Raw genomic sequence first — 25,999 nt, forward strand, 5'->3', positions numbered from 1 at the left:
TTGATATGGAGGGGATTGGAACACCTGAATCACATGATTGGGAGGGGATTGGAACACCTGAATCACATGATACGGAGGGGATTGGAACACCTGAATCACTTGATATGGAGGGGATTGGAGCACCTGAATCACTTGATATGGAGGGGATTGGAACACCTGAATCACATGATTTGGAGGGGATTGGAACACCTGAATCACATGATTGGGAGGGGATTGGAACACCTGAATCACATGATTGGAAGGGGATTGGAACACCTGAATCCCATGATTGGGAGGGGATTGGAACACCTGAATCACATGATTGGAAGGGGATTGGAACACCTGATTCACATGATATGGAGGGGATTGGAACACCTGAATCACATGATTGGGAGGGGATTGGAACACCTGAATCACATGATTGGGAGGGGATTGGAACACCTGAATCACTTGATATGGAGGGGATTGGAACACCTGAATCACATGATTGGGAGGGGATTGGAACACCTGAATCACATGATACAGAGGGGATTGGAACACCTGAATCACTTGATATGGAGGGGATTGGAACACCTGAATCACATGATATGGAGGGGATTGGAACACCTGAATCACATGATTGGGAAGGGATTGGAACACCTGAATCACATGATATGAAGGGGATTGGAACACCTGAATTACATGATATGGAGGGGATTGGACCACTTGAATCACATGATTGGGAGGGGATTGGACCACCTGAATCACAAGATATGAAGGGGATTGGAACACCTGAATTACATGATATGGAGGGGATTGGACCACTTGAATCACATGATTGGGAGGGGATTGGACCACCTGAATCACATGATATGGAGGGGAGTGGAACACCTGAATCACATGATTGGGAGGGGATTGGAAAACCTGAATCACTTGATATGGAGGGGATTGGAACACCTGAATCACATGATATGGAGGGGATTGGAACACCTGAATCACATGATATGGAGGGGATTGGAACACCTGAATCACATGATATGGAGGGGATTGGAACACCTGAATTACATGATTGGGAGGGGATTGGAACACCTGAATCACATGATTGGGAGGGGATTGGAACACCTGAATCACATGATATGGAGGGGATTGGAACACCTGAATCACATGATTGGGAGGGGATTGGAGCACCTGAATCACATATGGAGGGGATTGGAACACCTGAATCACATGATTGGGAGGGGATTGGAACACCTGAATTACATGATTGGGAGGGGATTGGAACACCTGAATCACATGATTGGGAGGGGATTGGAACACCTGAATCACATGATATGGAGGGGATTGGAACACCTGAATCACATGATTGGGAGGGGATTGGAACACCTGAATCACATGATATGGAGGGGATTGGAACACCTGAATCACATGATATGGAGGGGATTGGAACAACTGAATCACATGATTAGAGGGCGGGGACAATACTTTGGGCACTATAGTGTATATATATTATACTGTCTCTTCCTGTAGTTGTGTTTCTGCCCCTAAACATTACAGTACACATTGCAGCGCCCCCCGCTGGAGAGATATCATGAAGAACACAGCGAGGAGCTCGGTTTGGAAAATTTTAATTTGAAGCAGATTTCTGCTGTTTTCCTGGTCCAGTCCCAGGCGGGGAGTGACTCCGGATCTGTGTGTCAGCACAGGGTCAGCCATCCGCTCCGGCAGACGATCCATTATACGGTGAGTCAGTCTGAATCACTTCTCCATCCAACATCACCACGAAAAGTCTGCAGAATCCTTCAGAGGAGCTTCTCCGACCATAGGAGCCAATCTATATGTGACGGAGGAGACAAGACAACCTACAGAGTGTGCCGGACCCTGAGGAGGAGGGGGATTCCATAGGGGGGATACTTATAAATGGGAGAGGTGTCAGAAGATTTTCTATACTGACCCTCCAGGACAGCCAGAGGGAGGAGAATATACTGAATACTCAATGATAACCTCTTAGGGGGAATACAGAGAAGAAAACACCCCATATAATCTATACTGGACCTATAGGAGGGATACGGAGAAGGTAACACCCTATATAATCTATACTGGACCTATAGGAGGGATACGGAGAAGGTAACACCCTATATAATCTATACTGGACCTATAGGAGGGATACGGAGAAGGTAACACCCTATATAATCTATACTGGACCTATAGGAGGGATACGGAGAAGGTAACACCCTATATAATCTATACTGGACCTATAGGAGGGATACGGAGAAGGTAACAACCTATATAATCTATACTGGACCTATAGGAGGGATACGGAGAAGGTAACACCCCATATAATCTATACTGGACCTATAGGAGGGATACGGAGAAGGTAACACCCCATATAATCTATACTGGACCTATAGGAGGGATACGGAGAAGATAACACCCCATATAATCTATACTGGACCTATAGGAGGGATACGGAAAAGGTAACACCCTATATAATCTATACTGGACTTCAAGGAGAAGATAACACCCCTAATAAATCTATACGGGACCTATAGGAGGGATACAGAGAAGGTAACTTCATCTATAATCTACATTGAACCTATAGGAGGGATTCGGAGAAGGTAACACCCTATATCCATCCTCTATACTGGACTTCAAGGAGAAGTTAACCCCCTATATAAGTTTCACTGGAGCTATAGGAGGGACACAGAGAAGGTAAACGCCCTCTATAATCTATATTGGACTTTAAAAAGGCCATAACACCCTGTATAAGCTTTACTGGACTTAACACCCTATAAAAACTATACTGGAGGTATAGGAGGGACACTGGGAAGGTAACACCCTATATATAATCTATACTGGACTTCAAGAAGAAGATAGCATCATATTTAAGCTATACTGGACCTAAAAGAGAGATACGGAGAAGATACCACCCTATATAGTCTATACTGGACCTACAAGAGGGATACAGAGAAGGTAACACCCTATATAGTCTATACTTGACCTATAGGAGGGAAACAGAGATGGTAGCACCCTATATATTCTATACTGGACCTATAGGAGGGATACGGAGATGGTGACACCCTGTATAAACTATACGTGACCTATAGGAGGGATACGGAGAACGTGACACCCTATATATTTTATACTGGACCTATAGGAGGGATACGGAGATGGTGACACCCTGTATATACTATACGTGACCTATAGGAGGGATACGGAGAATGTGACACCCTATATATACTATACGTGACCTATAGGAGGGATACGGAGATGGTGACACCCTGTATATACTATACGTGACCTATAGGAGGGATACGGAGATGGTGACACCCTGTATATACTATACGTGACCTATAGGAGGGATACGGAGATGGTGACACCCTGTATAAACTATACGTGACCTATAGGAGGGATACGGAGAAGGTGACACCCTGTATATACTATACGTGACCTACAGGAGGGATACGGAGATGGTGACACCCTGTATATACTATACGTGACCTATAGGAGGGATACGGAGAAGGCGACACCCTGTATATTCTATACGTGACCTATAGGAGGGATACGGAGATGGTGACACCCTGTATATTCTATACGTGACCTATAGGAGGGATACGGAGAAGGCGACACCCTATATATACTATACGTGACCTATAGGAGGGATACGGAGAAGGCGACACCCTGTATATTCTATACGTGACCTGTAGCAGGGATACGGAGAAGGTGACACCCTGTATATTCTATACGTGACCTATAGGAGGGATACGGAGAAGGCGACACCCTATATATACTATACGTGACCTATAGGAGGGATACGGAGAAGGCGACACCCTGTATATACTATACGTGACCCATAGCGGGGATACGGAGATGGTGACACCCTATATATTCTATACGTGACCTATAGGAGGGATACGGAGAAGGTGACACCCTATATATTCTATACGTGACCTATAGGAGGGATACGGAGATGGCGACACCCTGTATATACTATACATGACCCATAGCGGGGATACGGAGATGGTGACACCCTATATATTCTATACGTGACCTATAGGAGGGATACGGAGAAGGTGACACCCTATATATTCTATACGTGACCTATAGGAGGGATACGGAGATGGCGACACCCTGTATATACTATACATGACCCATAGCGGGGATACGGAGATGGTGACACCCTGTATATTCTATACGTGACCTATAGGAGGGATACGGAGAAGGCGACACCCTATATATTCTATACGTGACCTATAGCGGGGATACGGAGATGGTGACACCCTGTATATTCTATACGTGACCTATAGGAGGGATACGGAGATGGCGACACCCTGTATATACTATACGTGACCTATAGGAGGGATACGGAGAAGGCGACACCCTGTATATTCTATATGTGACCTATAGGAGGGATACGGAGATGGTGACACCCTGTATATACTATACGTGACCTATAGGGGGGATACGGAGAAGGTGACACCCTATATAAGTAGATGTACAGTGTAGGAGGAGCTCAGAAGTATTTGTCTGTCACCTCTGGACCACATTTCTGGGTTGCCAAAGATCCGTCTGCATATCCTGAATGTCCCGCCAGCTCCGGCACAACCTTCCCGACTTCCAGAGAGACAAGAAGGGGATCCAGGGAGAGGAGACCCTCTGTCAGGTAATACCCCTCCCCCCCCCCCAACATACAGACCACAGAGACCCCCTTATATAATCTATAGATCCATCATGGAAATATCAGCCCTATTGTATGCTAACAACTAGGTGTGGGGGAGGGGAGGCTAAGTAATATTTTGGGGAATCTCATACCCCCAATATATAGAGTATAGGGCCCCAATTATATAGCCTATAGCACCATGACAAGAGCATTATGGGGGAATATCATACCCCCCCCCCCCATATACATAATACAGAGCGCCCATTATATAACCTATAGCACCATCACAGGAATATCAGCCCCAAGGGTGGGGGGAGGGGCTGATAAATATTATGGGGGTGTATCATACCCCCCCAATACAGACTACAGGGCCCCCATTATATAACCTATAGCACCATCACAGGAATATCAGCCCCAGGTGTGGGGGGAGGGGCTGAGAAATATTATGGAGGTGTATCATACCCCCCCCCCAATACAGACTACAGGGCCCCCATTATATAACCTATAGCACCATCACAGGAATATCAGCCCCAGGTGTGGGGGGAGGGGCTGAGAAATATTATGGGGGTGTATCATACCCCCCCAATACAGACTACAGAGCCCCCATTATATAACCTATAGCACCATCACAGGAATATCAGCCCCAAGGGTGGGGGGAGGGACTGAGTAATATTATGGGGGTGTATCATACCCCCCCAATACAGACTACAGGGCCCCCATTATATAACCTATAGCACTATCACAGGAATATTTGGTCAGGTGGGGGAGGGGAGGTGAAGAACTTTATGGGGGAATATCTCAGACATTATATTATAGATGACCCCCCCCCCCATAATGTTCTTCACCTCCCCTCCCCCCCCCCAAGGTCCCCATGTTGGACTTTTCTGGGTCTCGTTCTTCCCTCCATCATCTCCCCACCATGTTGCTGTTGGATGGACTCTTCTCATTCTTCTTTGATTCTCAATATAAAGATCATTTGTTATAATATAAGGGGGGGGGAGGGGGCAGCGATAGTGGAGTCCTTGTCTACAGCAACCAATCATATTGCTTCTTTTATTTCCCATTAAGGAACGGGTAATGAAATCTGATTGGCCGGTAAGGGCTTCACTTTTGCTCCACTTCTCTTTCCTCCCAATTTCAGCATTCCGTGGTCAGACGTGGCCGGGATCCCAATCATTAATAATGATACAGAGGGAAGGAAATCACAACGATGATGGATGATGGATGGATGATGATGATGGATGATGATGATGATGGATGATGATGGATGATGGATGATGATGATGGATGATGATGGATGGATGATGATGATGATGATGGATGATGATGATGGATGATGATGATGGATGATGATGGATGGATGATGATGGATGGATGATGGATGATGATGATGGATGATGATGGATGATGATGATGGATGATGATGATGATGATGATGATGGATGATGATGGATGATGATGATGGATGATGATGGATGGATGATGATGATGATGATGGATGATGATGATGGATGATGATGATGGATGATGATGGATGGATGATGATGGATGGATGATGGATGATGATGATGGATGATGGATGGATGATGATGATGGATGATGATGATGATGGATGATGATGGATGATGATGATGGATGATGATGGATGGATGATGATGATGATGATGGATGATGATGATGGATGATGATGATGGATGATGATGGATGGATGATGATGGATGGATGATGGATGATGATGATGGATGATGATGGATGATGATGATGGATGATGATGATGATGATGATGATGATGGATGATGATGGATGATGATGATGGATGATGATGGATGGATGATGATGATGATGATGGATGATGATGATGGATGATGATGATGGATGATGATGGATGGATGATGATGGATGGATGATGGATGATGATGATGGATGATGATGATGGATGATGATGATGATGATGATGATGGATGATGATGGATGATGATGATGGATGATGATGGATGGATGATGATGATGATGATGGATGATGATGATGGATGATGATGATGGATGATGATGGATGGATGATGATGGATGGATGATGGATGATGATGATGGATGATGATGATGGATGATGATGGATGGATGATGATGATGATGATGATGATGGATGATGATGGATGATGATGATGGATGATGGATGATGATGATGATGATGATGATGGATGATGGATGATGATGATGATGGATGGATGATGATGATGATGATGGATTGATGACAGATGGATGATGATGATGGATGATGATGATGATGGATTGATGACAGATGGATGATGATGATGATGGATGGATGATGATGATGGATGATGGATGATGATGATGGATTGATGACAGATGGATGATGATGATGATGGATGAATGATGATGATGGATGGATGATGATGGATGGATGATGATGATGATGGATGGATGATGATGATGGATGATGGATGATGATGATGGATGGATGATGATGGATGAATGATGATGATGGATGGATGATGATGATGATGGATGGATGATGATGATGGATGATGGATGATGATGATGGATTGATGACAGATGGATGATGATGATGATGATGGATGGATGATGATGATGGATGGATGATGATGGATGGATGATGATGATGATGGATGGATGATGATGATGGATGATGGATGATGATGATGGATGGATGATGATGGATGATGATGATGATGGATGATGATGATGATGGATGGATGATGATGATGGATTGATGACAGATGGATGATGATGATGATGATGATGGATGGATGATGATGATGGATGGATGATGATGGATGGATGATGATGATGATGGATGGATGATGATGATGGATGATGGATGATGATGATGGATGGATGATGATGATGGATGGATGATGATGAATGGATGATGGATGATGATGGATGAATGGATGATGATGGATGATGATGATGGATGGATGATGGATAACGATGAATGGATGATGGAGGGATGATGGATGGATGATGGATGGATGATGATGATGGATGGATGATGATGATGATGGATGGATGATGATGATGGATGGATGATGGATAATGATGGATGGATGATGATGGATGATGATGGATGATGATGATGGATGGATGATGATGATGGATGGATGATGGAGGGATGATGGATGGATGATGATGATGATGGATGGATGATTGATGGATGGATGATGGAGGGATGATGGATGGATGATGATGATGATGATGGATGGATGATTGATGGATGGATGATGATGATGGATGGATGATGGATGATGATGATGGATAATGATGGATGGATGATGATGGATGGATGATGGAGGGATGATGGATGGATGATGATGATGATGGATGGATGATTGATGGATGGATGATGATGATGGATAATGATGGATGGATGATGATGGATGGATGATGGAGGGATGATGGATGGATGATGATGATGATGGATGGATGATTGATGGATGGATGATGATGATGGATGGATGATGGATGATGATGATGGATAATGATGGATGGATGATGATGGATGGATGATGGAGGGATGATGGATGGATGATGATGATGATGGATAATGATGGATGGATGATGATGGATGGATGATGGAGGGATGATGGATGGATGATGATGATGATGGATGGATGATTGATGGATGGATGATGATGGATAATGATGGATGATGGATGATGAGAATGATTCTTGGAATCCGTGTGGGATCTTATATGATTGTCTATATACGGTTTCTAGAATGGAGGATGGAAATGGATCTGGTGGTTCTAGTAGATCAGCAGCAAGCGAGGCCAGCAGACGATCAGGGTGCATTATAAAGGGGATTTACTCCGGAGATAAAACTTCAATTCTGCCACTTTATTCATCTCTGGTTCGGCCACCTCTGGAGTATACCATCCACTTCTGGACACCAGTCCTCAGGAAGGATGAGCTGGAACTGGAGAGAGTCCAAAGAAGGACAACACAGCTAATAAGGGGGATGGAGGACCTCAGTTATGGGGGATGGAGGACCAGAGTTACGGGGGATGGAGGACCTCAGTTATGGTGGGATGGAGGACTGCAGGTACAGCATGGGGGATGGAGGATGGAGGGCCTCCATAATGAGTAATGGAGGACCTTAGTTATGAGGGTTGGAAGATCTCAGTTATGGAGGTAGAGGACCTCTGTTATGGGCAATGGAGGACCTCAGTTATGGGGGATAAAAGGACCATAGTTATGGGGATGTAGGACCTCCATTGAAGGGGATGGAGGACATTAGGTTTGGCAGATGGAGATCCTCAGTGATGGGGGATGGAGGACCTCAATTATGGGAGATAGAGGACTATAGTTATGGGGGATGGAGGAGCTCAGTTATGGGGGAATGGAGGAGCTCAGCTATAGGGTCCGGAAGACCTCAGTTATGAGGAATGGAGGACCATAGTTAGGTGGGATGGAGGACCTCTGTTGAGGGTAATAGAGGACCTCACTTATTGGGGATGGAGGACCTTGGTTTTGGGGAGGATGGAGGACCGCAGGGGGATTGAAGAGCTAAGTTATGGGGGATGGAAGAACTCAGTTATGGGGGATGGAGGAGCTCAGTTATGCGGGACGGAGAAGCTTAGTTATGGGGGTGGGAAGACCTCAGGTATGGGGGATGGAGGAGCTCAGTTATGGGGGTGGGAAGACCTCAGTTATGAGGGATGGAGGAGCTCAGTTATGGGGGTGGGAAGACCTCAGTTATGAGGGATGGAGGAGATCAGGTATGGGAGAAGAAGGAGCTCAGTTATGGGGGGGGTGGAGGAAGACCTCAGTTATGGGGGTCAGAGGAGCTCAGATTTGGGGGATGGAGGAGCTCAGTTATGGGGGATGGAGAAGCTCAGTTATGGGGGATGGAGAAGCTCAGTTATGGGGGATGGAGGAGCTCAGTTATGGGGGATGGAGGAGCTCAGTTACGGGAGTCGGAGGAGCTCGGTTACGGGAGTCGGAGGAGCTTGGTTACGGGAGTCGGAGGAGCTCAGTTAAAGGGGTGGAAAGAGCTCAGTTATGAGGGATGGAGGAGCTCAGTTATGAGAGATGGAGGAGCTCAGTTATGGGGGTCGGAGGAGCTCAGTTATGGGGGACGGAGGAGCTCAGTTATGGGGGACAGAGGAGCTCAGTTACGGGGGGGTCGGAGGAGCTCAGTTACGGGGGATGGAGGAGCTCAGTTACGGGGGATGGAGGAGCTCAGTTACGGGGGATGGAGGAGCTCAGTTACGGGGGATGGAGGAGCTCAGTTACGGGGGATGGAGGAGCTCAGTTACGGGGGATGGAGGAGCTCAGTTATGGGGGACAGAGGAGCTCAGTTACGGGGGATGGAGGAGCTCAGTTATGGGGGACAGAGGAGCTCAGTTACGGGGGGGTCGGAGGAGCTCAGTTATGAGGAATGAATACAAACATCAAACTTCTCCCCCCTGGAGGAGCGACACCTAAGAGGTGATATGATGACAACAGACGAATCTCTGAATGGGAATGGAGGAATGTCGATCGTTGGGAGGGAAGGGTTCGTCCATCGAAGTCACACAATGAAGGTGGAAGATCTGCAGAAGGGGTTCTTTGCTGTAAAAGTGGTAAGGATGCAGAACTCCTCCCACAGTGGGTGTGTCCGTCAGAGAATGTAGATCGATTCATCGATGTGTTTCCTGGTGAACTCGATGTACAGGGAGATAGTATATGGCAGCGACACACTCAGGTTGAACTGGATGGGTCTGTATTGGGGGGTCAATGTAATACATCAGGCAGAGCTGTACCTACATGTGATGGGGCCCCACAGAAAACCATTCAGGGGCCCCATCTCAGCCTCAACCTCAGCAGTTCCTCCAGTGACAGAATAGTATTCGTTCCTCTAGAAGTCACAGGAATGTTCGGCGTATAGCGGGATGTAGGGAGCGTCAATATTTCATCTCTTACTCTGGGGCCCGGGGCCCTAGCTGGGGGTATATAGACCTTGTGGCCCCTCTCATGTCAGGTTCCTCCGCAGCAGAAAACAACGATTTGTTACTTTGTATCACAAAATGTAAAAATGATCGATTTGTTGCTTCGGCCTGCGCTGACCCCGCCCAGACCAAAGTCATAGGGTGATTGGCTGTTCATATATCTGACTCCGCCCAGGAGCTTTGTATTCTATAGAAGATTTCTGTTCCTCTGTTCCAGGTGAGTGACGCCCCCGAGGAATTGTAGGGATCACTGATTGGAGGGATTGCCGACCAGCCAGTCCAGGACAATCCAGGGAGCAGACAGGTGAGAGATCACGCCGTGCGGGTCCCTTGGCCACCCCAGGGCCACATGTGGCTCGGTCATACTTGTGTGGCCCTCAAACCACAACAGTCTGTAGGGGCCCTGATATGGGAAAGGCTGAGAACAGTGATCCCTACTAGTGTTAGGGAACATAAACCCAATGTGCAGCACATCCACAGTCTCCAACCAGACCCGCAGCACATCCACAGTCTCCAACCAGACCCGCAGCACATCAACAGTCTCCAACCAGATCCGCAGCATATCCACACTCTCCAACCTGACCCGCAGCACATCCACAGTCTCCAACCAGATCCGCAGCACATCCACAGTCTCCAACCTGACCCGCAGCACATCCACAGTCTCCAACCAGATCCGCAGCACATCCACAGTCTCCAACCTGACCCGCAGCACATCCACAGTCTCCAACCTGATCCGCAGCACATCCACAGTCTCCAACCTGACCCGCAGCACATCCACAGTCTCCAACCTGACCCGCAGCACATCCACAGTCTCCAACCTGACCCGCAGCACATCCACAGTCTCCAACCAGATCCGCAGCACATCCACAGTCTCCAACCAGACCCGCGTCGCGTCCACAGTCTCCAACCAGACCCGCGTCGCGTCCACAGTCTCCAACCTGACCCGCAGCACATCCACACTCTCCAACCAGATCCGCAGCACATCCACACTCTCCAACCAGATCCGCAGCACATCCACAGTCTCCAACCAGATCCGCAGCACATCCACAGTCTCCAACCTGACCCGCAGCACATCCACACTCTCCAACCAGATCCGCAGCACATCCACAGTCTCCAACCAGATCCGCAGCACATCCACAGTCTCCAACCAGATCCGCAGCACATCCACAGTCTCCAACCTGACCCGCAGCACATCCACAGTCTCCAACCAGATCCGCAGCACATCCACAGTCTCCAACCAGATCCGCAGCACATCCACAGTCTCCAACCAGATCCGCAGCACATCCACACTCTCCAACCAGATCCGCAGCACATCCACAGTCTCCAACCAGATCCGCAGCACATCCACACTCTCCAACCAGATCCGCAGCACATCCACAGTCTCCAACCAGATCCGCAGCACATCCACACTCTCCAACCTGACCCGCAGCACATCCACAGTCTCCAACCAGATCCGCAGTACATCCACACTCTCCAACCAGATCCGCAGCACATCCACAGTCTCCAACCAGATCCGCAGCACATCCACAGTCTCCAACCAGATCCGCAGCACATCCACAGTCTCCAACCAGACCCGCAGCACATCCACAGTCTCCAACCTGACCCGCAGCACATCCACAGTCTCCAACCAGATCCGCAGCACATCCACAGTCTCCAACCAGATCCGCAGCACATCCACAGTCTCCAACTAGATCCGCAGCACATCCACAGTCTCCAACCAGATCCGCAGCACATCCACACTCTCCAACCAGATCCGCAGCACATCCACAGTCTCCAACCAGACCCGCGTCGCGTCCACAGTCTCCAACCTGACCCGCAGCACATCCACAGTCTCCAACCAGATCCGCAGCACATCCACAGTCTCCAACCTGACCCGCAGCACATCCACAGTCTCCAACCAGATCCGCAGCACATCCACAGTCTCCAACCAGAGCCGCGTTGCGTCCACAGTCTCCAACCTGACCCGCAGCACATCCACACTCTCCAACCAGATCCGCAGCACATCCACACTCTCCAACCAGATCCGCAGCACATCCACAGTCTCCAACCAGATCCGCAGCACATCCACAGTCTCCAACCTGACCCGCAGCACATCCACACTCTCCAACCAGATCCGCAGCACATCCACAGTCTCCAACCAGATCCGCAGCACATCCACAGTCTCCAACCAGATCCGCAGCACATCCACACTCTCCAACCAGATCCGCAGCACATCCACAGTCTCCAACCAGATCCGCAGCACATCCACACTCTCCAACTAGATCCGCAGCACATCCACAGTCTCCAACCAGATCCACAGCACATCCACACTCTCCAACCAGATCCGCAGCACATCCACAGTCTCCAACCAGATCCGCAGCACATCCACAGTCTCCAACCAGATCCGCAGCACATCCACAGTCTCCAACTAGATCCGCAGCACATCCACAGTCTCCAACTAGATCCGCAGCACATCCACAGTCTCCAACCAGATCCGCAGCACATCCACACTCTCCAACCAGATCCGCAGCACATCCACAGTCTCCAACCAGACCCGCAGCACATCCACAGTCTCCAACCAGATCCGCAGCACATCCACAGTCTCCAACCAGATCCGCAGCACATCCACAGTCTCCAACCTGACCCGCACCACATCCACAGTCTCCAACCTGACCCGCAGCACATCCACAGTCTCCAACCAGACCCGCAGCACATCCACACTCTCCAACCAGACCCGCAGCACATCCACAGTCTCCAACCAGATCCGCAGCACATCCACAGTCTCCAACCTGACCCGCAGCACATCCACACTCTCCAACCAGATCCGCAGCACATCCACAGTCTCCAACCAGATCCGCAGCACATCCACACTCTCCAACCTGACCCGCAGCACATCCACAGTCTCCAACCAGACCCGCAGCACATCCACACTCTCCAACCAGATCTGAAAACAACTGACCCTCTGGTGATGTCAGGGGCCACAGTTGGGTGGGTCTGGGCCTCATTGGTTGACAACCGAGGGATGTAGATCAAACTTCAGATCTGATTCATTCTGAGAAGTCCTGGAACAGATGTAGCTGGAAGGACAACAATCGTCCATTCATCCCCCATGGGGGCCGATCCTGCCGACTCAGCAGAATGATGGTCGTCCTCCAGACAGATCTCACCTGGACATAGGAAGTGGTCGTCCTGACCGATCGATGATCTGTAATAACAGGACATTTCCTGGACGTTGCTGGACAAGAGCCGCTTTCTGATTCACAGACATTTCTGAGCTCTGATTTCTCAAGTCGATTATTTCAACATTCGTTCGTCAGCAAATTCCTCCGAAATCTGACCAAAAACATACAGGAGGCAGTCGGCTCATTACAGGTCCCGGCCAAATATAGCTTTGTGCATGTTCTAAAACCACAGACGGGGGAGACGGGAGCCAGAGAGAGGAGAAAACAGCCCAGAACGATCGAGGAGAGAACGAACGAAACCAAGAACTGAGATTCAGATATGGATGGAGAGGAGAAAACAGCCCAGAACGATCGAGGAGAGAACGAACGAAACCAAGAACTGAGATTCAGATATGGATGGAGAGGAGAACGATCGAGGAGAGAACGAACTCAACAATGACTGAGATTCAGATATGGATGGAGAGGAGAAAACAGCCCAGAACGATCGAGGAGAGAACGAACGAAACCAAGGACTGAGATTCAGATATGGATGGAGAGGAGAAAACAGCCCAGAACGATCGAGGAGAGAACGAACGAAACCAAGAACTGAGATTCAGATATGGATGGAGAGGAGAAAACAGCCCAGAACGATCGAGGAGAGAACGAACGAAACCAAGAACTGAGATTCAGATATGGATGGAGAGGAGAACGATCGAGGAGAGAACGAACTCAACAATGACTGAGATTCAGATATGTATGGAGAGGAGAAAACAGCCCAGAACGATCGAGGAGAGAACGAACGAAACCAAGGACTGAGATTCAGATATGTATGAAGAGGAGAAAACAGCCCAGAGCGATCGAGGAGAGAACAAACAAACCCAACCATGGAGGTTCAGATATGGATGGAGAGGAGAAAACAGCCCAGAACGATCGAGGAGAGAACAAACAAACCCAACCATGGAGGTTCAGATATGGATGGAGAGGAGAAAACAGCCCAGAACGATCGAGAGAACGAACAAACCCAAGGACTGAGATTCAGATATGGATGGAGAGGATAACGATCGAGGAGAGAACAAACAAACCCAACCATGGAGGTTCAGATATGGATGGAGAGGAGAAAACAGCCCAGAACGATCAAGGAGAGAACGAACGAAACCAAGAACAGAGATTCAGATATGGATGGAGAGGAGAACGATCGAGGAGAGAACGAACGAACCCAAGAACAGAGATTAAGATATGGATGGAGAGGAGAAAACAGCTCAGAACGATCGAGGAGAGAACGAACGAAACCAAGAACGGAGATTCAGATATGGATGGAGAGGAGAACGATCGAGGAGAGAACGAACGAACCCAAGAACAGAGATTCAGATATGGATGGAGAGGAGAACGATCGAGGAGAGAACGAATGAACCCAAGAACAGAGATTAAGATATGGATGGAGAGGAGAAAACAGCTCAGAACGATCGAGGAGAGAATGAATGAACCCAAGAACGGAGATTCAGATATGGATGGAGAGGAGAACGATCGAGGAGAGAATGAACAAACCCAACCATGGAGGTTCAGATATGGATGGAGAGGAGAAAACAGCCCAGAACGATCAAGGAGAGAACGAACGAACCCAAGAACAGAGATTCAGATATGGATGGAGAGGAGAAAACAGCCCAGAACGATCGAGGAGAGAACAAACAAACCCAACCAAGGAGGTTCAGATATGGATGGAGAGGAGAAAACAGCCCAGAACGATCGAGAGAACGAACAAACCCAAGGACTGAGATTCAGATATGGATGGAGAGGAGAACGATCGAGGAGAGAACGAACGAACCCAAGAACAGAGATTCAGATATGGATGGAGAGGAGAACGATCGAGGAGAGAACAAATGAACCCAAGAACAGAGATTCAGATATGGATGGAGAGGAGAAAACAGCTCAGAACGATCGAGGAGAGAACGAACGAAACCAAGATCGGAGATTCAGATATGGATGGAGAGGAGAACGATCGAGGAGAGAATGAACAAACCCAACCATGGAGGTTCAGATATGGATGGAGAGGAGAAAACAGCCCAGAACGATCAAGGAGAGAACGAATGAACCCAAGAACAGAGATTCAGATATGGATGGAGAGGAGAACGATCGAGGAGAGAACAAACAAACCCAAGGACTGAGATTCAGATATGGATGGAGAGGAGAACGATCGAGGAGAGAACGAACAAACCCAACCATGGAGGTTCAGATATGTATGGAGAGGAGAAAACAGCCCAGAACGATCGAGAGAACGAACAAACCCAAAGACTGAGATTCAGATATGGATGGAGAGGATAACGATCGAGGAGAGAACGAACCCAAGAACAGAGATTCAGATATGGATGGAGAGGAGAACGATCGAGGAGAGAACGAATGAACCCAAGAACAGAGATTCAGATATGGATGGAGAGGAGAAAACAGCTCAGAACGATCGAGGAGAGAACGAATGAAACCAAGATCGGAGATTCAGATATGGATGGAGAGGAGAACGATCGAGGAGAGAATGAACAAACCCAACCATGGAGGTTCAGATATGGATGGAGAGGAGAAAACAGCCCAGAACGATCAAGGAGAGAACGAACGAAACCAAGAACAGAGATTCAGATATGGATGGAGAGGAGAACGATCGAGGAGAGAACGAACAAACCCAAGGACTGAGATTCAGATATGGATGGAGAGGAGAACGATCGAGGAGAGAACGAACAAACCCAAGGACTGAGATTCAGATATGTATGGAGAGGAGAGCGATCCTCGGGGACACACATTATGTATGGAGAGGAGAGCGATCCTCGGGGACACACATTATGTATGGAGAGGAGAGCGATCCTCGGGGACACACATTATGTATGGAGAGGAGAGCGATCCTCGGGGACACACATTATGTATGGAGAGGAGAGCGATCCTCGGGGACACACATTATGTATGGAGAGGAGAGCGATCCTCGGGGACACACATTATGTATGGAGAGGAGAGCGATCCTCGGGGACACACATTATGTATGGAGAGGAGAGCGATCCTCGGGGACACACATTATGTATGGAGAGGAGAGCGATCCTCGGGGACACACATTATGTATGGAGAGGAGAGCGATCCTCGGGGACACACATTATGCTCGGGGCTGCGAGGAGTTTTCATCCACATAACTAGTAACATAATAAACAGGAACAACAATAATAGAAGACGAGGAACAAATAATTCTGAACCTGCCGATGACAATAATAATAATAATAATATATGTAGAAGAAATCCATGAAAAACATACAAAGAAATAATAATGTATATTTGTGAAAACCACGAAACAGAATTATGATTATAATTTCATATTAATGATGTAGAAGACAATGAAAAATAATAATTATTAATATTATTGTTTAAAATGCCATGAAAAATAATAAACAGAAGAAAAACAAATGAAATACAAGGAAAAAAATAATTATGAACCTGCAGATGACAATAATAAGGGGGGATGGCAGTTTGGCATCTTTGCCCGAGCTTTGTTGGATGACCTTTTCCTGGACACTGGATGACCTTTTCCTGGACACTGGATGACCTTGCCCCAGACGCCGGATGACATTTTCCTGGACGCCGGATGAACTTGCCCCAGACGCCGGATGACCTTTTCCTGGACACCGGATGACCTTTCCTGGACACCGGATGCCCTTGCCCCGGATGCCGGATGCCCTTTTCCTGGACACCAGATGAACTTGCCCCAGACGCCGGATGACCTTTTCCTGGACACCGGATGCCCTTTTCCTGGACACCAGATGAACTTGCCCCAGACGCCGGATGACCTTTTCCTGGACGCCGGATGACCTTTTCCTGGACGCCGGATGACCTTTTCCTAGACACTGCATGACCTTGCCCCGGACACCGGATGTATGGGATGCAGAAATCTCACCTCTATCCTGGGACTGGAGTGTGTGTATTCGGTCTGTACAGGACGATCTTCTCTTCATCATGGTGATCCGCCTGCTTCAGAGTGGGGGGAGGGATTCGGACAGTTGGGCTCCAGTGATCATCCCCTTTACATCCGGGTGATATCCCCTCCATCTGGTGTCTGAGCGCAGGAGGAGAGTCTTGGTCGTTGTCCTGCGGACGTTCGGCTGCTCGATCTATGAACCACAATTGGCGCTCTCCCGGATCTCAGTCCCGGATCTCAGTCCCGGATCTCAGTCCCGGATCTCAGTCCCGGATCTCAGTCCCGGATCTCAGTCCCGGATATTCCCGGCCAGAAATATTCGTGGATAAAATCCTCCGACTACAAAGGATGTCTGAGGGCCGGAGACGGTTCCTTCTGTCCTGAGAGATTTCCAAGAGCAGCTTTGTTTCTGTGGTGCCCCACAAGGACGCTGCACCCCATGCCCCTTGCACCCCACGAGGACCCTACACCCCACGACACTTGCACCCCACAAGGACCCTATACCCCACGTCACTTGCACCCCACAAGGACCCTACACCCCACATCACTTGCACCCAACGAGGACGCTGCACCCCACATCACTTGCACCCCACGAGGACCCTACACCCCACGTCCCTTGCACCCCATGAAGACGCTACACCCCACGTCCCTTGCACCCCAAAAGGAACCTACACCCCACGTCACTTGCACCCCACAAGGACCCTACACCCCCCGTCACTTGCACCCCCAAGGACCCTACACCCCTCGTCACTTGCACCCCACAAGGACCCTACACCCCACGTCACTTGCACCCCCAAGGACCCTACACCCCACGTCACTTGCACCCCCAAGGACCCTACACCCCACGACACTTGCACCCCACAAGGACCCTATACCCCACGTCACTTGCACCCCACAAGGACCCTACACCCCACATCACTTGCACCCCACGAGGACACTACACCCCACATCACTTGCACCCCACGAGGACACTACACCCCACATCACTTGCACCCCACAAGGACCCTACACCCCACATCACTTGCACCCCACAAGGACCCTACACCCCACATCACTTGCACCCCACGAGGACACTACACCCCACATCACTTGCACCCCACGAGGACCCTACACCCCACATCACTTGCACCCCACGAGGACCCTACACCCCACGTCCCTTGCACCCCACGAGGACACTACACCCCACATCACTTGCACCCCACAAGGACCCTACACCCCACATCACTTGCACCCCACAAGGACCCTACACCCCACATCACTTGCACCCCACGAGGACACTACACCCCACATCACTTGCACCCCACGAGGACACTACACCCCACATCACTTGCACCCCACGAGGACACTACACCCCACATCACTTGCACCCCGCGAGGATCCTACACCCCACGTCACTTGCACCCCGCGAGGACCCTACACCTCACTTGCACCCCACGAGGACCCTACACACCATGCCCCTTGCACCCCACGAGGACACTACAACCGTCCCTTGCACCCCACGAGGACCCTACACCCCACGTCACTTGCACCCCAGTCAGGAAAGGAGGTGGAGCTCTAATGAATGAAAGGGGCAGGGCTAGGGACAGTCAAGCTGGAGAGGAAAGGGCTAGATGATGCAGGATGTCCTCCAGCCAGGAAATGAGGTGGGGCTCTAATGAATGTTTTTGTTTGTAAACAAAAAGCCTGGATTCCCCCTCCTGTATACCGGACCCCCATCGAGAGTAAGAGTCTGGTATGGATTAGAAGGGAAACCCCAGAAACACTGGAGTGGGGTTCCTCACTACATTCTTCAAGTGCCGTGGATTAGAAGGGGGACCCCAGAAACAAGACTGCGCCTCTCCTCCTCCTAATCTACATGACCACATGCCCCCAACATGGGGGGGGTCCCTGCTGGCGGACGCATGATAGAACAATAATTCCTGGCAAGGCGCTGAATGTAAACAAAGGGGGGGGGGGATTGCGGAGGATAACAGGCACTGCGGCAGGGAGATTTGGGAGGGTCAGAGGTCAGTGTTTGGGGGGGGCGGAGTTCCACATTCTGGGGTCTCTCAGTAACTTGTCACCCCCTGTCCAGGCAGAATTTGGGGCGGAGTCAATATGAGAATGGCGGCGTACTTGGCGGTGGCGCTGGTTGTGCTGAGTGTCATCGTGGAGGCGGAGCGTTCCACCAACAGAGAGGTGAGTGAAAAACCTTCTAAAATTTACTGACATATATTCATTGGGGTGCTGTGTGTATGAAGTGGGGTGCAGAGCACCCCCTGTCTGCTGTGTGTGTATGAAGTGGGGTGCAGAGCGCCCCCTGTCTGCTGTGTGTGTATGAAGTGGGGTGCAGAGCAACCCCTGTCTGCTGTGTGTATGAAGTGGGGTGCAGAGCACCCCCTGTCTGCTGTGTGTGTATGAAGTGGGGTGCAGAGCACCCCCTGTCTGCTGTGTGTGTATGAAGTGGGGTGCAGAGCACCCCCTGTCTGCTGTGTGTGTATGAAGTGGGGTGCAGAACTCCCCATTTGCTGTGTGTATGCAGTGGGATACGTAGCACCCCTTGTTTGCTGTGCGTATGATGTGGGGTACTGAGCGCTCCGTTTGCTGTATGAAGTGGGGTACAGAGCACCCTGTTGGTCTTTTGTATGAAGTGGGGTACAGAGCACCCTGTTGGTCTTTTGTATGAAGTGGGGTATAGCACATCCCTGGTTTGCCATATGTATAAAGTGGGGTACAGAGCGCCCCGTTTGCTGTGTGTATGAAGTGGGAATGGAGCACTCCCGTTTGCCATATGTATAAAGTGGGGTACCCCATTTGTCATGTGTATGAAGTGGGGTATAGAGCACCCCATTTGCTGTATGAAGAGGGATACAGCACCCCCTGTTTGCTGTATGAGGTGGGGTACGAAGCACCCCCTATTTGTCTTTTGTATGAAGTAGGGTACGTCGCACTCCGTTAGCTCTGTGTATAAAGTGGGGTACAGAGGGCCCTGTTTGCTGTGTGTATGAAGGTACAGAGGGCCCCCCGTTTCCCCTGTGTATGAAGTGGGGTGCAGAGCGCCCCCTATCTGTGGTGCTGTGAGGGAGCGACATTTGAACTTCCATCCGTCCTCCTGCAGGGACTCACATTCTCACTATTCATGTCCTATAGGCTCAGAGGCCCGCCCCTGCGGAGCCCATTAGGAGGCGGGGCACTGTGAATCAGCGGGGGCGGAAGAAGACGATCTGGTCCTATAATCCCGGACACCGATCCCTGGCCTTCCTGGTAAGGACACTCAGAGAGCGCCATCTAATGATGATAGTCGGAACTGCACCACTCAGTATGGTCATGGACTCGGATTTATGGTCTGGTCATCTGACATTAACCCCCCCATTGTACAGCCATGACATCTGATTGGTGCAGAAGAAGCAGCTGTTGGCCATGGGGGAGGACTCATGGGTGGGCAATCCTTTTAACCCATTGCCCACCCATGCCATGAAATGCCCCCCCCCCCTCCCCGCTTTGTGCATTCACCATGTGCTGCAGATCGGTGGTTGTTGGTGGGGTAGGTGTGGGAGTCTCTGATCCATTCCAGGGCTGTGGATAAGGGGGTACCACCACTCCTCCTGTACGGGGCCCAGGCCAGCAGGGTAAATCAGATGTGGGCAGGGAGGGTGATTCATCCCTACATCCCATGCCCCCGCCTCCACCCCCGCAGTGCTGCTGGCTTCCCTCCTCTCCTTTCCATTGGCAGCTGCAAGGACACAATGGGATCCTTCAGGGTGGAGAGGTGGGGAAGGTCACATTTACCAGCCCCTTCCTTTCCTGAATGAGCACAGTAAGAGATTGATACCAATCATTCGCTGTGTTCGTTCCTAACTGAAGCATAGTAAACTGTGTTTTATTTGGGGGGGGGGGCTTAAATCCATTAAAGTGGGTCACCAGACAACATAAAAAATGATATCAATGATGCAGTCTGTATCTATAATATTCATTTCATTATTCCTCCTGTAATCTGTTGATCCTGCCAGGAGTTATGTTATTTTCCACTTCCTGTAATAGGGTAACAACACCGTCTGTTCTGCGGTGAATTCAGACAGCAGTGTTGTCACCCTGACAGAAAGGGGAGCTATGAAGAAATTCTTACACCGAATAGGATCATTTCCCCCATACAGGTCCCAGAGACCAGATTGTTCAGCAATATCCCCGAATGGCGTCTCGGCATCAATTCATTTCTGTGTTTTGCTCAGGTTGCAGGAGAAGTAGAAGTGGTTTCCCCTCCCCCAGTGGATTCGGTGACCGGAGTGGAGTATCGATGCCTCGGATGCTGCGGAGAGAGAGCGCTGGTTGGGGTAAGTAGCCCACTGGGGTGGAGGGATGGGGGGGGGGGGGGGGGGTGGTGTCACTGGGAAGTGGAGGTAAAAATATCTTCACTTGTAAGTTACCCATACCAGGGGCAGATACCGCGGGGTCACCGGGACAGCACAGGGTCCCAGCCCTCAGTGTACCAGCAGTAGGTGGTATACCCATACCAGGGGCAGATACAGCGGGGTCACCAGGGACAGCACAGGGTCCCAGCCCTCAATGCACCAGCAGTAGGTGGTATACCCATACCAGGGGCAGATACCGTGGGGTCACCAGGGACAGCACAGGGTCCCAGCCTTCAGTGTACCAGCAGTAGGTAGTATACCCATACCAGGGGCAGATACCGTGGGGTCACCAGGGACAGCACAGGGTCCCAGCCTTCAGTGTACCAGCAGTAGGTAGTATACCCATACCAGGGGCAGATACCGTGGGGTCACCAGGGACAGCACAGGGTCCCAGCCCTCAATGCACCAGCAGTAGGTAGTATACCCATACCAGGGGCAGATACCGTGGGGTCACCAGGGACAGCACAGGGTCCCAGCCCTCAGTGTACCAGCAGTAGGTGGTATACCCATACCAGGGGCAGATACCGCGGGGACAGCACAGGGTCCCAGCCCTCAGTGTACCAGCAGTAGGTGGTATACCCATACCAGGGGCAGATACCTCGGGGTCACCAGGGACAGCACAGGGTCCCAGCCTTCAGTGCACCAGCAGTAGGTGGTATACCCATACCAGGGGCAGATACCGCGGGGACAGCACAGGGTCCCAGCCCTCAGTGTACCAGCAGTAGGTGGTATACCCATACCAGGGGCAGATACCGCGGGGTCACCAGGGACAGCACAGGGTCCCAGCCTTCAGTGCACCAGCAGTAGGTGGTATACCCATACCAGGGGCAGATACCGCGGGGACAGCACAGGGTCCCAGCCCTCAGTGTACCAGCAGTAGGTGGTATACCCATACCAGGGGCAGATACCGCGGGGTCACCGGGACAGCACAGGGTCCCAGCCCTCAATGTACCAGCAGTAGGTGGTATACCCATACCAGGGGCAGATACCGCGGGGACAGCACAGGGTCCCAGCCCTCAGTGTACCAGCAGTAGGTGGTATACCCATACCAGGGGCAGATACCGCAGGGTCACCGGGACAGCACAGGGTCCCAGCCCTCAGTGTACCAGCAGTAGGTGGTATACCCATACCAGGGGCAGATACCGCGGGGTCACCAGGGACAGCACAGGGTCCCAGCCCTCAATGTACCAGCAGTAGGTGGTATACCCATACCAGGGGCAGATACCGTGGGGTCACCAGGGACAGCACAGGGTCCCAGCCCTCAGTGTACCAGCAGTAGGTGGTATACCCATACCAGGGGCAGATACAGCGGGGTCACCGGGACAGCACAGGGTCCCAGCCTTCAGTGCACCAGCAGTAGGTGGTATACCCATACCAGGGGTAGATACCGCAGGGTCATTGGCGACAGCACAGGGTCCCAGCCCTCAATGCACCAGCAGTAGGTGGTATACCCATACCAGGGGCAGATACCGTGGGGTCACCGGGGACAGCACAGGGTCCCAGCCCTCAATGCACCAGCAGTAGGTGGTATACTCATACCAGGGGCAGATACCGCGGGGTCACCGGGGACAGCACAGGGTCCCAGCCCTCAGTGCACCAGCAGTAGGTGGTATACTCATACCAGGGGCAGATACCTCGGGGTCACCGGGACAGCACAGGGTCCCAGCCCTCAGTGCACCAGCAGTAGGTGGTATACCCATACCAGGGGCAGATACCTCGGGGTCACCGCCCTGTAGTTCCACTAGAGAGAACAATCCCTTCCACAAACAGGAATCACGCCGCCTGGTGGCCGACCTTGTAATCACAGCGTACTCTATGGGAATGGTTGTTGCACCTCCATCGGTGTGAACGTCTTTGCTCACATATCTCTTCTCCCTCTTCAGGGTAAAAGCACCTCCAGCCCGAGGCCATCGAACAGAGTCGGTCGGATCGTCCTGCGCCCCGATGGTTTAGCTGTGATTGGAACGGAACCGAATTCTGTGAATGACCGGTGCCTGGGCTGCTGCGAGGACAATGGAGTGACTACGGTGAGACGCGGGGAATGTCACGCGCTCTGATGACCCCAGAGGCTTTTAATTATTTCTGGTGTGATGATAGTTACATGTACATTGATTCTGAAAATAGATTCCTGCTCATAAGAGCTTACAATCTAAACGTGAGAGAATGTCAGAATGTGGAGATCCGAACGCAATGCGACGATGGAGGAGACAGAGGTGCCATCTGGGGGGACTCGTGGATGGGAATCTGATTGGAGGAGGGGGGGTGGTAGACTAAAAATGAAGACTTCCCAGAGATGGACCACAACTTCCCAGCGCCATACGGAAATATCACTTACCTACAGCTCAGATTGGTGGAACCCCACACCAATGCGGTACAGTGTCGGAATACAAGGTTCATGGAGATCAAAGGGCTTCCAAGGCCACTGTGGCTTCCAAGGACTGTGAGTGAAGATGTAGTAGGTGAGACTGAAGTGCAGAAGATCAGAGACTGTACAAAAGTCCAACACGTTCCAGGAGCTGAGCGTCCTTCTTCAGGGCTCATAGATGAAATGTTTATCTGTAGAGTGAGGAGGAACTCTGAGTGTTCCTGGTGAGAGATGTTTCAGCAGCTGGTAGTTGCTGTCATTTTAACATGTTTCAGTAGCCAAGTCTTGCCCCTTTCTTAGGGCCCCCGGGACCTCTAGACTTCCCAGGTCCACAGTAGCAATACTGGACATGTCCTCCAACCAGAAGGGTACTCAGGCTCCGTCCTTTGAAGTGGCTGGTGCTGTGTCTTATCACTAGCTACCTGAGAGATAAAAGCACTATAGTCCTTGCTTGTTGCCAGTTTGTTCCTGATCAGGACTGACCTGACTAATCTTGCCTGTTGCCTGCCTTGACCTCTGCCTGGACCTGACTATTCTCTTGCCTGAGTTGAAGTCTGCCTAGACCTGACTACTCTCTTTCCACCCCTGAACTCTACCTGGATCTGACTACTCGCTTGCCTTCCCTGAACTCTGCCCAGACCTGATCGCTCCTTTGCCTGCCTTTAAGTCTGCTTGGACTTGACTACTCTCTTGCTTGCTGCCTGCATCAACTCTTGCCTGGACCTGGCTACTCTCTTGCCTGCCTTGAATTCTTCCTGGACCTGACTAGTCTCTTGCCTGCCTTGACTTCTGCCTGGATCTGAATATTCCTGTCTGCCACCTGCCTGGACCTGACTATGTTCTTGCTTTCTGTGTCAACCCCTGCCTTGACCTGATTACTCTATTGCCTGTATTGAAGTCTGCCTGGACCTGACTACTCTCTTGCCTGCGTTGAACTCTGCCTGGACCTGACTACTCTCTTGCCTGCGTTGAACTCTGCCTGGACCTGACCACTCTCTTGCCTTCCTTGAACTCTGCCTGGACCTGACCACTCTCTTGCCTTCCTTGAACTCTGCCTGGACCTGACTACTCTCTTGCCTTCCTTGAACTCTGCCTGGACCTGACTACTCTCTTGCCTTCATTGAACTCTGCCTGGACCTGACTACTCTCTTGCCTTCCTTGAACTCTGCCTGGACCTGACCACTCTCTTGCCTTCATTGAACTCTGCCTGGACCTGACTACTCTCTTGCCTGCCTTGAAGTCTGCCTGGACCTGATTGTTTCTTTGCCTGCCTTGAAGTCCACTTAGAGTTGACTACTCTTTTGCTTGCTGCCTACATCAACTCTGCCTGGACCTGATTACTTTCTTGCCTGCTTTGACCTCTGCCTGGACCTGACTACTCTCTTGCCTGCTTTGACCTCTGCCTGGATCTGAATATTCCCGCTTTCCACCTGCCTAGATCTAGCTACATTCTTGCTTTCTGTCTGCATCAACCCCTGCCTGGACCTGACTACTCTCTTGCCTGCCTTGAGCTCTGCCTTGACCTGATTACTCTCTTGCCTGCCTTGAACTCTGCCTGGACCTGACTACTCTCTTCCCT

The 25,999-nt window shown here is 50.4% G+C and overlaps 1 protein-coding gene across 1 annotated transcript; it reads left to right on the forward strand.

Moving 5' to 3' along the window:
* Positions 1-1,526: 1,526 nt before the first annotated feature.
* On the forward strand, positions 1,527-24,082 carry LOC149434940 (uncharacterized; the record flags this gene model as incomplete). Its single annotated transcript, XM_089663189.1, has 6 exons — positions 1,527-1,698; positions 10,805-10,891; positions 19,742-19,845; positions 20,797-20,910; positions 21,876-21,977; positions 23,939-24,082. Coding segments are annotated over exons 3-6 (441 nt in total), but the record flags the coding sequence as incomplete, so codon positions are not given.
* Between the last annotated feature and the right edge of the window lie 1,917 nt (positions 24,083-25,999).

This window comes from Staurois parvus, unplaced genomic scaffold (genome assembly GCF_062004578.1).
Source record: "Staurois parvus isolate SC_StPar_1 unplaced genomic scaffold, SC_StPar_1.0 ptg001637l, whole genome shotgun sequence".
NCBI lineage: Eukaryota > Metazoa > Chordata > Amphibia > Anura > Ranidae > Staurois > Staurois parvus.